At 36.5% G+C, this 14,577-nt stretch overlaps 1 protein-coding gene across 2 annotated transcripts; it reads right to left on the bottom strand.

The window, feature by feature from the left end:
• Positions 1 to 4,866: 4,866 nt before the first annotated feature.
• wdr74 (WD repeat domain 74) lies at positions 4,867 to 12,059 on the bottom strand. 2 transcript variants are annotated; one of them, XR_014029246.1, is made up of 11 exons: positions 11,841 to 12,059; positions 11,568 to 11,674; positions 11,355 to 11,479; positions 11,175 to 11,238; positions 9,805 to 9,948; positions 9,605 to 9,706; positions 7,952 to 8,108; positions 7,571 to 7,713; positions 7,305 to 7,358; positions 6,770 to 7,166; positions 5,456 to 6,687 (listed from the first exon to the last, which is right to left on the bottom strand). XR_014029246.1 is itself a non-coding variant. In XM_081353734.1 (10 exons), exons 1-10 carry the CDS (start codon positions 11,899 to 11,901, stop codon positions 6,984 to 6,986), a joined length of 1,140 nt encoding a protein of 379 aa, XP_081209860.1. In that variant the 5' UTR covers positions 11,902 to 12,059; the 3' UTR covers positions 4,867 to 6,983. The 2 variants fall into 2 exon arrangements, 1 of the variants encoding a protein (XP_081209860.1); XM_081353734.1 differs by having other exon boundaries at positions 4,867 to 7,166.
• Between the last annotated feature and the right edge of the window lie 2,518 nt (positions 12,060 to 14,577).

Raw genomic sequence — 14,577 nt, 5'->3', positions numbered from 1 at the left:
TAATATAATATAATATAATATAATATAATATAATATAATATAATATAATATAATATAATAAAGCCAATTTAACAGGTTAAATCAATGCCATCTGTTCATGCCAAAAATATTATATGAATGAACCTCAAATGAAAAACTTGGGAAGGACAGTGATATTCCTGTTTTGGGGGATGGGATGGGGGTTTTCTTTTGAGCATGTAACTGGCTGACTGCTATATTTGTCCTGGAATAGAGAGACAGTTGCTGCTCTGAGTCTGTTCCAGGTTTGACACTGTCATAAGGGGGTCCTAGAAATTGACACTCCTCACCCACTATGTCAAATGAAGACTCTGTAATGTTCTTTTAATCTGAAACTTTAGATATGAAAATGATTTAGAAGTGCTTAGGCCTTACAAATAACAAAAGTAAAACAACCAAGAAAAGCAAAAGATGCGTCTTTATAAAGAGGCCTCTTGTGAGTTGGCTCATGTGGCTCAGCTATTGTATCAGAGAGTGAAAATGAAAGAATTATTTTAGAGTTCTCATGTAGTTTGCAGGAATTCCCCGGAGCTTTATGTTCTTCCAGTGTCAGAATGGGATGCAGACAAACAAACCCATTGTTTATTTATTTAATTTATTTATTTAATTATTTATATTTAAATCAATAATCAATTAATATTGTTTCATCTGCCATGTTTGTTCAGTCTAGAGGCAATTTACTGGCTGTAAGCTTATTCTAGTCTTAGAGCTATTCCTATATCTAATGACCTTTCAGGGGGGGAACTCTGGGCAAAACAAAACTGAAAGTGAAAGAAGTCTGACATTTACAGGAAATTGGCTTTGGATTCAGAGTGGAATATTTTGTCAGTGATTAAGCTTTCTTTTCAATGGCTTATGTGTGACTAAAGGGCCGTTGACACCAAGGATAATAACTAATGAGAACGATAACTGAAAAGTTTTAATAATCGTTCTAATTCTATAAAAAAGGGAAAGTTCACACCACAACTAAAATGATAACGACACACTTTCAGAATGATTTTTTTTAGCCAGTAGCTATCCAGCTTGATTATTTAAAACGGCAGACGACAAAAACTGCAGCTTGCACTTATAATAAACTCAGGGTGCATCTCAATCAGCTCCCTATTAATAGTCAGGGCACTGAACAGGGAGTCAGCCATTTTAAGGGTGGTCACAAATTCAATCGCAAAATCCTTCCAACATTCGCTCCCTAAATAGTCTCACAATGCATCGTGAAAACCAGGGAACGGAAGTTCTAAAGCATGAAGCATAATCACGTGAGCCAACTCACTACACATAATGACATGCGATAGATGTTTTTTAAAATACAAACGATTATTTAAGTATGTTTTAGCATAAACATACATCGCTAGACAGGACATAATCTAGCAAACATGTATAATTTATTTGGCTGAAATGTTGCACACTTACGCAAAGTGTTTATCATAATGTAGCCTACTTTAAATAATGTTAAAACATAATGTCAGAAAGATACCATTCTGCTGTTGTTCATATAGTAGTGATGTTGTACAATTATGACGTTGTCAGGTCGGCGGAAATAGTCATCAGTGTCCCAATGTAGTGAACAAAGGTTCTTACTGTCCGACCAAGGGAAGGTAGGGAGCTGATTGAGACGCACCCGAATGTTATCATGCATTGGTACGGATGTTAATGTAGTTATCGTTATAATTATCTTTATTGTTATAAGTCATGAAACGTTGATTTTGGAAAACTTCGTAAAAAATGTTAAATGAAATGTATGCAAAGAATGTGACCAAAAACACATCAGAAATAAGTACTGTATATGTTGAAAACAGTCTGAAAACCTGTAAAAGATAAATTTATTTAAAGTTAAAAATAATTTTATTTTAAATATTCAAATGAAATTAAATACAGTTGAATAACTCAAATAAATATATAAATACAAATCATGTTGTATTGCTAGTTAGCAACATCATAAATAAATACATAAATGCATTTTTACAAAAAAATACATTTCCAAATGAACAATTACATGAAGGTTTTAAATGTATTCAGCCCAACAATTATGCATAACATTTATACAGTGCCCTGCATTCTCTGTGCAAACCAGTGTGTGTTTAGTAGGATAAACAGGACAGTGGCCTACAGAACTGACAGGCAGCTGGACTGCAAACACTGGCTGTCAATTCATAGGTCATCACCCTGTGTCCTAGACCCTGGGTTAGACATGCTTTCTTCTAGTATAGATGTACATTCACAGCCAAGTATTAGGCACTACATTAAATAAGAATAAAAACATTATGACTTTATATTCATTGTTCACTTCAAAGGAGCAGTAATGTAGAAATAAGGCGGTTAAAGGTGACTATCTGCACGCAACAGCAGCTCCACTGGAAGAAACAAACCTTCCACATGGAGTTGCTGTTACAACCAGTCAGCACCGAATCTTTGGAGTGCGCCCCTTTTGGACAGCGGAAGGAAGTGCACTTATTCCTTATTCTCACCATACAGGGTTGTTTTCTATAATAGGCCTATATATAGATAGTAGAAGAAGAAAGTGTGGTTCCACCTGAAATGAAAGCATAGAAGACAGAGTTAGATCAGGATTCAGACAAAGGCTAATGACTGCCATTAAGAACATGTGAGAGTTCCTCTGTTGGCTCATGACTTTGACCTCTTGTTTCTTTCTCATCTTTATGACATGCCATAGACTCCATTATTGGCCAACAGCATGTCCAAAGTGCTAAGACTGATCTTGATAACAGCAATTTTATGACAGCAGTCAACATAAGGGTACTCGGCAGAATGTGTGTGTGATCTGAGAGAAATAAGGGTGTGTCGCTCAATAATCTATGTGCCTTTATGTCTTAATTTTGTACATATCACTTCCTTTTAGTCATGAGTTACCCATCCCACATTCTCTATCATGTTCTTTCTCTCTTCTGGGTTTCTTGGTTTATGTCATATTTTAGACTTTGCCTTGCTGTAAAGCTCCCTGCTCTTTGCTACCTTTGGAAAAACAGCATAATAAAGTAATTAAAGGGGGCATACATCGCATGAGTCAGTCTGTGTTATCTGCCCCTGTTATCATCTTGTGAATCCACCATTTTTTCCTCATCCCTGAGCCGTATCCAACATTTGTGTTGGGTGAGAGAAAATCAATGGCATGAACTCATGAAGGTGGTTCATTTTTATCACAATTGCCGTACTTGATATTGGAGTAAGTCACATGTGTTTCATCAAATCTACTTTGTGGAAAAGAAAATAATTGTGGAAAAGATGTGACATAGAATATTAGATTGTTGTATAAAAATTGAATACAAAACCTAAAACTGCCATTTATTTGCATCTGAACATCAGTACCAGGCAGTTTGCTTCATGTATTGAAGATCATTTAAAAGAAACTTATTATATACTCTTTTTGATTTATAAGATCCTGTTCTTGGAAAATAATGTTTCAAATGCTTGAGGGCCGAGCGAAGGCCTTTTGCATTCTTTTCTTATCCCCTTTTCTTATCCTTATTACCTGTACTTTGTTAGACAATGCAGGTATATTTGCATTAGTAAAATTAATCTAGCCTTTCACAAACAGTCAGACATTAACATTACATTTTCCTACGTGAATCAGCGTAATTGCAGAGGCGAGGCAAAGGTGAGAAGAGTTTTGCACTGGATGTTCTTTTTTTTTTTTAAACATATTTATTTAACAAAATTACAATTTAAACCACTTAAAAAATCCATGTTCCTCACATATGTACCCACAACTTAATTTCCATTAAAGAGTTACTTACCTTCACAGTTCTTCCTCATGGGAGTCCAGGACGCATCAGAAAAAAAGAATGAATGCAAACAAAAGAACAAAAGAAAAGCTTATATAAATATAGAGTTTAAAGAATTTACAGAAGCAAAGTAAAAATACGTCTACAAAAATTTGAAAAGGAACTGAAAACAATAAAGATAGTGACAGCACAACGAGAGAGTCAACTAGTGAGAACGGTGCGTCGGTCAGCAGTGCTATGTCAGGCCAGAGAGACAGGCCAGTTTAAAAGTGATTTGGAGTTGAAGCTTAGTTAATAATTACACTCCTCGTCAATATTTAACATCTTTTTGGCCCTGCCCCTCATATTCAACATCCTGGACTCTTATGGACTTACACACAGGCTACCTCAGGACCCTATTTTGTAACGTTTTAGGTACATTGATATTTTTTAAAACAGTTCAGAGCAACACATTTTATTAAAATTGTCTAAACAAATGTTGTTGGCCAGACAGACAACCAAATCAGAAGTCTTGCCAGTTTACTTTAAACGCAATAAACCACTAGAGGGCGTCACGGTTTAACTAGATTTTTTAGTTATATTATTTACGTAGATGTAGAGAACAGAATCAGAACATTGTTTGTTGCACATCACAAGTCTTATTTCTTGCAACATATAGCTGTTTTCACCCACTGTGAGTTGCTAAGGCTTGATTTATAATGTAACACAGCAAATGAGTAATGTAGGTCAATGTCTTAATTACTGGTCCAGCACAGCGTGAGGTAACGTTGCATGATTAGAATAGATAAAGTAGACTATGGACTCTAAACATTGATCAGAGAATGAAAAAAAAATGCTTTATAACAGGATAATAAAATACTCATGATGAGAGAGGGTTAATTATTGTCATCGTTGGGTTAAAGAGCACAGAAGTGCACACTGTGTGAAGGAATTTCGATTGTCAAACACAAGAATGGCGTGTAAATTAATGTACCACGACAAAATACTCCATCTAATCACATAATATTGTACCTTAAGCAGGTGAAGTTCTGGGACTAGAGGACGAAATTTGCTTTGTGTTTGTTGTGATAAGAGGTTTGCAACTGGACCAGAAGAGGACGACTGTGGTCACAATCTAAAATTTTAATCAAGACGTTGAAAAAATGCAAAAATAATGATAGGCCTATATGATAAATATATTTCAGGAAGTGGAATATAATGTGGTGATTGTGTTTTGGGAGTTAGGTCAGCTATTTCCCTCACTCTAAAGGAGGAAATCATGAGGAAATGAAATCTTTCCAGTGGTTACGACCTTGGTACTGCACACAGGGTCAAACCACAAACATGCAATAGTTTATGGGTTTCATAATTTACAAGAATCATACAGGAAATTCTGAGGCTGTTGTCCAGTGTATAAAGCCACGCTTCAGGTTTTAAAATCGCAAGTCAGCAGTCAGGAATACTGCCTTCACCACCCTGCAAGGTCTCAGAGTTCAATTCATGTTGTCATACTTCATCATTCCCTCTATATTTTATGCCCTTTGCCCCTCGGCTCCTTGAAAATGTTTCCATGTTTAATTATCTGTCACGTCGAAAGTGTCACTTATTAGATGCACTAAACACCCTAAAGATTGTACATATGGAAACTACATCATCCCTTGAACATGATCATATCTATAAATACATTTGATTTCAGAAGCTTGGACAGAATGTTTGTTAAAGAAAATGTATTATTTGATTTGGTTCTTTGGTTACACCACTGTAATGTCAAATGTTACATTTTTGAGACATACAGATTTATCCTCTACTTGTGCTCAAAATAAATCAGTTATTAGCTAATGATTCTCTCATTTACAAAGTTGACGGTTTCAGTGCTAACCAAGATGTCCCTTATCTTATCAGAGGCTAGTATAAGGTGTGTTTAAGTGTGCATAACGCAATGCGTAATACACACCCACACAAACCGTGGTCATTCACGGTCAAGTCAAGGTCTTTAGACCAGCACAGATTCATGATTCTCTTTTTACTTCAGTAAAATGTACCTCAAATTAATTTTTGAAAGGGATACTGTACACAGGCCTTGGGAAAGAATGTAAACTTCACATAAAGTAGCATTGTAAACCACATAACAGATTTTTGTAGAAGTGCACACTTTCTTCAAGTTTGTGTGACAGTTTCACTGCAAAAAATGCTTTCTTACTTAGTATTTTTGTCTTGTTTCCATTCCAAATATCTAAAAAATCTTAAATCAAGAAGCATTTACTAGAGAAGTAAAATGATATAAGAAATTATATCTTGTTTTCTGATAAAAAATGTTTTAATTAAGTGAGTTTTTACTTAAAACAAGCTAAATTATCTGCCAATAAAGTAAGAAAAAAAAAAACTTTATTCAAATGGAAAACAAGATTATTTTTCTTACCCCCATTGGCAAAAATTCAAAAAAATGTTAAAAAAAAAAAAAGATCAGAAAACAAGAGAGGATTTCTTATGTAATTTTACTTCTCTAGTAAATGCTTCTTGATGTAAGAATTTTTAGATATTTGGACTGGAAACAAGACAGAAAAACAAATACACACAAAGCTCTGCTACAGACTTGTCCTTCAATTCTGTTTAATTTAGAATTAGAGTGATAGAAGGGACAAGTTGTTTTCGTTTGTACATAACAGGTCCATTTGCTCGTACATAACAGGTCCATTTGTTCCAGTTCAAAAGAATTGTAAAATTTTCACGTATTAAAAAGGTAATCTGAATATCAAATTTCAGATCATTTAATTTTCAAATCCACTTCAAAATGATGACCTGTACACTATATATATATATATATACACACACACACACACACACACGTATGTAATAAAGGGATTGTTCACCCAAAAATGGAAATTCTGTCACCTGTATGAATTTCTTTCTTCTGCTGAACACAAACGAATATATTTTGAAGAATACCAAACTGTTGACGGGCCCCATTGACTTCCTTAATATGGAGGGGGGGGGGGGGGGGAGTCAATGGGGCCCGTCAACAGTTTGGTTACCGACAGTCTTCAAAATATATTTTTTTTATGTTCAGCAGAACAAAGAAATGCATACAGGTTTGGAACAACTTGAGGGTGAGTAAATAATTACAGAATTTTCATTTTTGGGTGAACTATCCTCCATCAGGTTGAAGTTTCTTTCTGGCCACTTCTGATACAGTTTTAGTCATGACATGACATCAACAGTGTATAAAATGATAATGTCCTTTATAAATCACTTTACATTAGTTTTTACAAGTTTTCTTTTCTTTTTTCCATCTACCCCATTAACAGCTGTTTCGCCTTTTTGGGCAGCCCTCTTTTTTGTCTTCTCTGTCACTGTTTCCATGGTATCCCAAACCTCATCCTCCTCTGCTTTCACCTCCTCTACATCTCCAGAAACATCAGGACTTGATGACTGAAAGAGAAGAGCACATAAGATTAACAAAGTCATTAGGATGCAGTATAAAGTCATCAGCGAGAAAGCAACTTCCATTGTTGCTACTGTTGATAGGCAGTTACATAAAGTGAATTATCAAAATGATGCACCGCTTACCTCCAGTTCTCTGCTAGAAAGTAGCACACAATTGAGTCGTGACTTCAGATATACCTGCAAAGAGAAAATATGTTCATAAAATTACCATTTACTCAAACACGACACTGAGTGGGAGGCACTTATGATTATATGGTGTATGCAACCAGATGGAAATAAGAGTGGGGCAATGCAGAAATGAAAGGATATGGAAACAACAGCAGAGAGAAAGAGACAGATGAAGTGCAGAGAAAATGGATAAAGAAACCTGGTTTCTTGTGTATTCATACCTTGTGTTGTAAGGAACGGTCCTCCAGGCTGTGTACTCTCAGAAAACGATCTAAACCACAAGAGGCCACCAATGGGAGGGAAGGATGGCACTGCAACCCCCGCACTGCCCCCGCCAGACCCTTAAGACACCCACGCACAAGCCCTGCAGGCAGATAGAGAAGAAAATAGGGTCAGACAACACAACACTCTCAGGAGTACAATAATATAACAGTGCATTTACTGAGAACGGCCGGCCAAATACATCTTTTATACTTGGAACACACACAGATCCAGGACAAGAAACAAAGCAATGGACTTTTAGTTCAAAACAACTGCTTTTGTGCTTTTGATCCAAGCCTGCCTAAGAGAAAAAATAAACAGAGCATCCACCTACTGCTTACCTTTTCTGAGGTCAAGAATGGCGATCTCGCCGTGAGTGTTGCCCACGACCACTGTGTCCTGGCTGGCAGGAAGAGAGAGTGCTGTGAGCGGGTACTCTCCAAACTGAGCCTCCATCACCGGCCTCCTCTGAGACGTCGAGGGGTCGTACACACGCACCTGTCGGAGGAGGAGCAGAACGAACAGGGCAAGATATTTTGAGTCATGTTTGATCACAGATATTTACCTTAAGACACAAAGGAAGACATGAATAAAGCAAAGGGTACAAGACAGGAAGAAAAACATGGTTGGCTCACGGAAAATTGTCAAATATATTTTGAAAAAGCTGTTAAATCTAAATAACAAGATAAACATTTTTGGTAACACCTATAATGCATGTTGAAGTGGCGACCAATCAGTTACAAGCTGAAGGTTGAGGCTGTGACACCAAACAAAGGGTCAGCTATCTGCGGATATAGTCAGCTCAGTTTTTGCGGAGTGTTCCGCACCGTCGGCACAAGTCGGACACCATTGGTGGCTTTAAGGCTGATTGAGCATGTTGAATCGGCATCAGTCGCCATCAGTGATCAATGAGAGAACTCTGATTGGCTGAGAACAGCTTTATAATGCACAAGACTGAAAACAAATGCGATTTTTTTTGGCATAGACACACGCGACAAGCCATAAACACAGTGAGCTTTCATTGCTGCTAGTTCTTTGATGTCGTTTTGGTGTCTCTACGCTTTACACAAGCAAAACAAAGTAACAAATTCATTGGTGTGAATACTGAATTTATATAGATTATTTTACGTGATTGACAACTGTATAGTCAAGTCAAGTCATCTTCATTTATATAGCACTTTTAACAATGTAGATTGTTTCAAAGCGGCTTTACAGTAACAAACGGATAATTTAAGGTAACAGATATTGTTTTGGCTTTATAGCGGTTCTTGAATAAAGATATTTTCCAGCTTAAGTTAGTTTTGATTGATTCACTTCCGTTCGCAAGGATCATTAGTTATTAAATTAGGGGCCGCTAAGACAACATCATTCTCTCTACACAGACTTTAAACGCGAACCTGTGAGAAACACTGATGGCGCTCACGTGCGCGTCAAGAATTAATTCTACAGTTATGCGCATTTGAATATATGTGCGCAGGTTTGTAATTCCCAACAAACATAGGGTTCAAACTAAAAGATTACTTTGAATTGATAAATAAAAAAGCTGTGCATGCCCGTTTTTGATGAAACAGCCTGAATTCATTTAAATACACTACCGTTCAAAAATTTGGGGTCAATACGATTTTTTAATTAATACTTTTAGTAAGCAGGGATGAAGTCACATCAAAAGTGACTGTAAAAACAATGTTTCAAATGATAAGATTTCAGATAAATACTGTTCATTTGAACTTTCCATTCATCAAATAATCCAGCAAAAATGTATCATTTATGTGTATATATATATATACAGGGCTGTCCTTAGGGTGGTGCAACCGCACCGGGCCCTGCAACCAACGCGAACGGACCGAGGGGGACCACCCGGAAGACGATTGTGAACGGCCCAAACAAAAATGAACACATGACCTTTCTAAGTAAATAATTTTACAGTGTAAGAAACAACGGTAGAAAAGCATGAATGGATAAAGCCAGAGAAAAGGGTTAATGGCTTAACAAACCTGATGGTGTCCAGTGCATGTGACTATTTTATCTGAATCTGGAATAAAGCCGATGTCTTTCACCCACACGGGCACTCGCATATCCAACCAATCATGGGCTACCTGATGGAAAAAAAGAAAAAAAAAGAACAGCTTGTAACAGTACTCACAAACTACTGGGAGCAGAAAAGTTCATAGTTATTTTTTCTCTTCTGCCTTACATTTTTGGCTGTGAATATTGGCTTATCTGGTCTCTCCAGATCCCAGACTTTCAGCGGGTTCTCTTTACCCCCTGTAGCCACACGATGGCGTTGTGACGGGTTCTGTTGCATTCTACAAATTCCATTTCCAACATTTACCTCAACCTAAGAACAAAAATGGATGAGGTTGGTTGAGGATCTGATTTACTAAGTCCACATAAGATTCAACAAAATTATCATAGAGATGAAATGATCATCATACATTATTCAAACCTAATCTACAATTCAAACAACAGAAGCAGGGCCCACGTGTTCCAAAAGTTTAATCTGGATAAGAATGGTCCTGATTTGGAAAGCCTATGTTTTGCTATCCATGGTGCTATTCATTTAACTTTTTTGCTGGTTTTTCAGAGCAACACTGGATTGAAGTTAGAATAGTCAGTCAATGTGACCCACAACAAATAAATAAAAATGAACAAATTGACATGCAATAAGGACTTTTGACTGGTTAATCTCTGAAGATTGCGACATCATAATTAGCAAATGCCTCTAAAAATTAAATATATTGTTTTTGTTCGATAGTGACAAAAGTTTGGGGTAATAATATGGGGACATTTTTTAGCTTAAAACTTAATAGCCAACCTAATGTCTACTTTACCACTGTAATAGTTAAAACAAATCAAAAACTAAACATGTAAACTACATGATACAAATGGTGCATTATTTTACCAATTTTTAAAGTTATTACATTTAGTTTCTGAAATCGACCCTAAAAAAATAATACTGATTTAATGATCCGGCATTCTGACGTAGAACCTGAAGCACTGTTTACTACGTGATCAGCATGGCAGACTGACATGGAGGAGAAGAGATTGTTAAATAAAGTCGTTCATTTTGCGGGGTTTTGTGCACAAAAAGTTCTCTCGTCGCTTCATAACATTAAGGTTAAACCACTGTAGTCACATGGACTATTTTAACGATGTACAACATAAGGATGAGTAATTAATGACAGAATTTTTGGGTGAACTAACCATTTAATGTATAAGGGAATATTCATATTTGAAGATGCTGATGCTGTCCATTTCATTTATTTTTTTCCACAATTTTTTTACATTTAATTTTGAGTAAATCCTCATGCAGTCCAAATGACCTAGTCCAGCTCCACCTCTGTGTATCCATTGGGTGGATGAATAGAGTTATGGGTAGGGTTAGGGAGTGGTCGGACCTTCTAGCTCCACCCATTATGACCAGAGAGGGGGAGCTGGACTTCACACTCCACCCATGGCTCTGCAGTGAGCAGCCACTCAAAGAAGAATTTGATTTTTGTTTTTAAAGCTTTAATTGAAATTGAAGTGAAGACACTGCAGGACATTGAAATCACACTGACTTACTGTGTCTGTACAGCCTTCCTTCCACACCTTCAGCAGTCCTGACTCCACACACGTGATCAAAGAACTGGAAAAGGGGGAAGAAAGTACATCATTCCTCCAGTACATTAATGCAAACTAACAAAGCATCCACTAATTCATCAGCCACTGCAGAGACAATCATAACATGATATTGGCAACAACCTGTCAGTGACAGACAGTCCTGTGAATCTGCCCTGTGAAGGATCCCCACACTCTCTGGTCGCAGTAAAGATCCCCTTATCCGTGCTGAAAGTTTTCACAGTGCCGTTCACACTGCCCACTAACACCTGCAAAGACACACACACATAGACAACGTCTGTCAGACACTAAATCATGATGATGAGGTCTGTTACTCCGGTTTTCTCTCTTTCTCACCTCTGATTCGTGTGAGTCTCCCCATGCCATCACGCAAACCTCCTGATCCCGACTCAAGCAGCTCATCTCACAGAAGTTAAACGCCTGTTTTTTGCTGAGACTAACCCCTTGAGATGAAATATGGATACGAAGTCATTAGTTAAGTGGCCCTCAAGAAAATTAAATGGCAGGTCTGTGGTGCCAACTCACGTGTCCCATACATGGCTAACTAGATAGTCAGAAAAGTGGACAATGTGTCGACAAAGAGACGAGAAACCCCCAACAACACCTTACCTTTTAATATTCCAGTTTCGGATCCAAGCCATATTGAGCATATTTGGCTTTTAGCAGCCATTTAAAAGGAAATGGGTGATTTTGGATTTACTGATAAAAATACAGACGTCCACGCTACTGTCGCACACAACTCCGTCCGGGTGTAACGCGCAAGCCGAGTTCTTTTAGTTCCGCTCCTCACTGAAAGTGGAGACGAAGACGATACAAATCAGTGCGAGTTTCATCATGTTGTCAAGCGATTATATTTAATACCATTGGATAAAAGCATTATAAACTATATCTATATGGATTTTCCCTCATATCATTTTCAATTTTTTTCAAAAACACACACAAAAAAGAAGATATTAGGCAGAATGTTAGGGACTGACAGTATCAGTCACTTTGCATCTTTTCGTGCAATGCACAGAGAATGTAATTCAACCGAACATCTCCGCCGATTTGCACGGCACAACATGAGAGTGAGTAAACCTTGAATAGCCTACATCATATCTTCATTTTTGGGTGAAGTCTTCATTTAATGTAGTGGTTCTCTCAACCTTTTTGACTCCGAGGTATTTCTGATACTTCTGCTATAATTACATAGCTGCTCATTTTCACACCTTTTATTTACAAAAACTAAGTGACCATATATTAAAAGAATGTATACTAGGTACTTTACTTCGATAGTCCACTTTAGACATTCTACTATGGAACTACGTGTGTCATCTACCAGTCATTATAATATTAGTAGACTTAATATCTGCTTAATGTCTGATAAATATCTGCTAACACTTTATTCACACCTCAACAGACATTCTACTGACTATTAGTAACTTTGCAAGTACTTGTCAAATTATTCTACTAACCCTAGCCTAACAGTCTTCTAATACTCTAATGAGAGTTATGTAGGCTAGTTGCAAATCGAGTTAGTTGACAAGTTAGTTAGTCAGTAGAATGTAGTTAATAGAATGCCTATAGTGGAATGTCGAAATAAAGTGTAAGTAAAGAATGAAATCAAATAATATAGACAAAATAATTTAAATAATTACATTCGATAATCCCAATAACTGAATGTTCTTCAAGGTTTACACTTTTTATTATTAATTAATTTACGGGTTTAAAAGGTTTTTATATGCTAATTTCCATTAGTTTTTTAGGTCTAGAAATCACACTTTATAAAATTCCCTCTTACACTATATCTATTTTGTCTAAAATCATGAGAATTCTTAAATAAAAATGGAAGTTGTTAAAGGAAGGGATTAATCTAAATTGAGTTGCGGTATAGCCTTAAAATGGATTAAAATGGCATTTCCTCAGGATAGAGGAGAGAGTGAAAGGAGAGAGTGCAGAAGAATCCACCAGATGGTACTATTGGACTCCATTAGAAGAGCAAACACATGGCATACTGGAAATATCTGTCAAATGTGACATATGAGCTTCAGGATATTTCCAAGCACCCCTAAATTTTTCTCTTAATCCTTGAGTCAAACCCTACAAAATCCATGCCATTCTTGTCTATAAAATGTTCAATATTCAGTTTCTGAAAAACCAACTTTTTCATACTCCTGGGCTGTTTATCCAATCTTCACCAAACTATGTATAAAGCTGCTATAGACTATGCTGGCAAAAAGTTGTCAAAAGAATTGTGAAACACACTGTAGAAGTGTTGCGAAGATATTAGCAACAGGACATTCTGAGGACACAAGCCAAGTTGCATCAAATTCTACCCATAGGGGGCACAACAAAAAAACTTCAAATTGCATATTATTCCGATAAATAATCAAACATGGCCGCCAGCCACCAATACAACTTCAGCAGCTTATAACATTAAATTTGAATGGCCAATCTTTACGAAATTTAACAGACACTTAGAAGGTGTTTCAATTAAGTTGTGTATTGAATTTGGTGGGAATCAGCCTTAAGGTGACGCTATAACACATTGTTGCCTATAACTCTAAAGTCATCATATAGTTAAGATAAAAAAATGTATTCCTTCAGTATCCTCAAATTAGTTGATCATATGCGTATCCAGTTTTTGAAAAACCTACTTTTTTGAACTTATTCTATCCCATTTTTTTCAATTCGCACAGAATTGGGTATCCACCATCTCGAAACACTCCTGACAAAAAGCTGTCAAAAGAATTTTGATTTGTTTTATTGTTGGGGATATAGGCTGACATTTTTGTGGGTGTAGCCCATAATGACTAATTGGCCTATATCTTGTGAACGCAATGCCCACAGTTCACTAAACTTGACATAAAAAAGAGACACTTAGAGACATTGTATCATCATATGTCTACATACCGTTGATGCTTGGACCCCAATAATTGCCACTTGCGGCTATATTTGTCAGTGTTCCTGGAAAACAGAGAACGCCGTATATATTGCTGTGGTAATGTAAGCAATAAAAGCAAATTAGAAGCCTTAATACTGGAATGATTCAGTCTCATCTCCCTGGGGAGTAAATGAGGTGGCAGGGAACCGTTCAAAGGGGTACATTACTATGAACCTTTTTTATATGTATGTTTTCTACAATTATATAAATGCTGGAAATAATATTAATATTATTATTTCATGGAACTTTTTTAATGGTTTTAAAATGTCCAAGCCTGGAAAAGTTAATAAAATAAATCTTAAAAATCACATTTTTGAAGTAATGAATACATTTTTTAAGTTACATTCTACTCAAGCTGTTACATTTGTCTTACTGGAGATATTTGTACAAACATATCATTTAATATAATAATAATACTAATAA

Source organism: Scardinius erythrophthalmus, assembly GCF_964197995.2.
Source record: "Scardinius erythrophthalmus genome assembly, chromosome: 23".
NCBI classification, from domain to species: domain Eukaryota; kingdom Metazoa; phylum Chordata; class Actinopteri; order Cypriniformes; family Leuciscidae; genus Scardinius; species Scardinius erythrophthalmus.
This window is presented reverse-complemented; position numbering and strand designations above follow the sequence as displayed.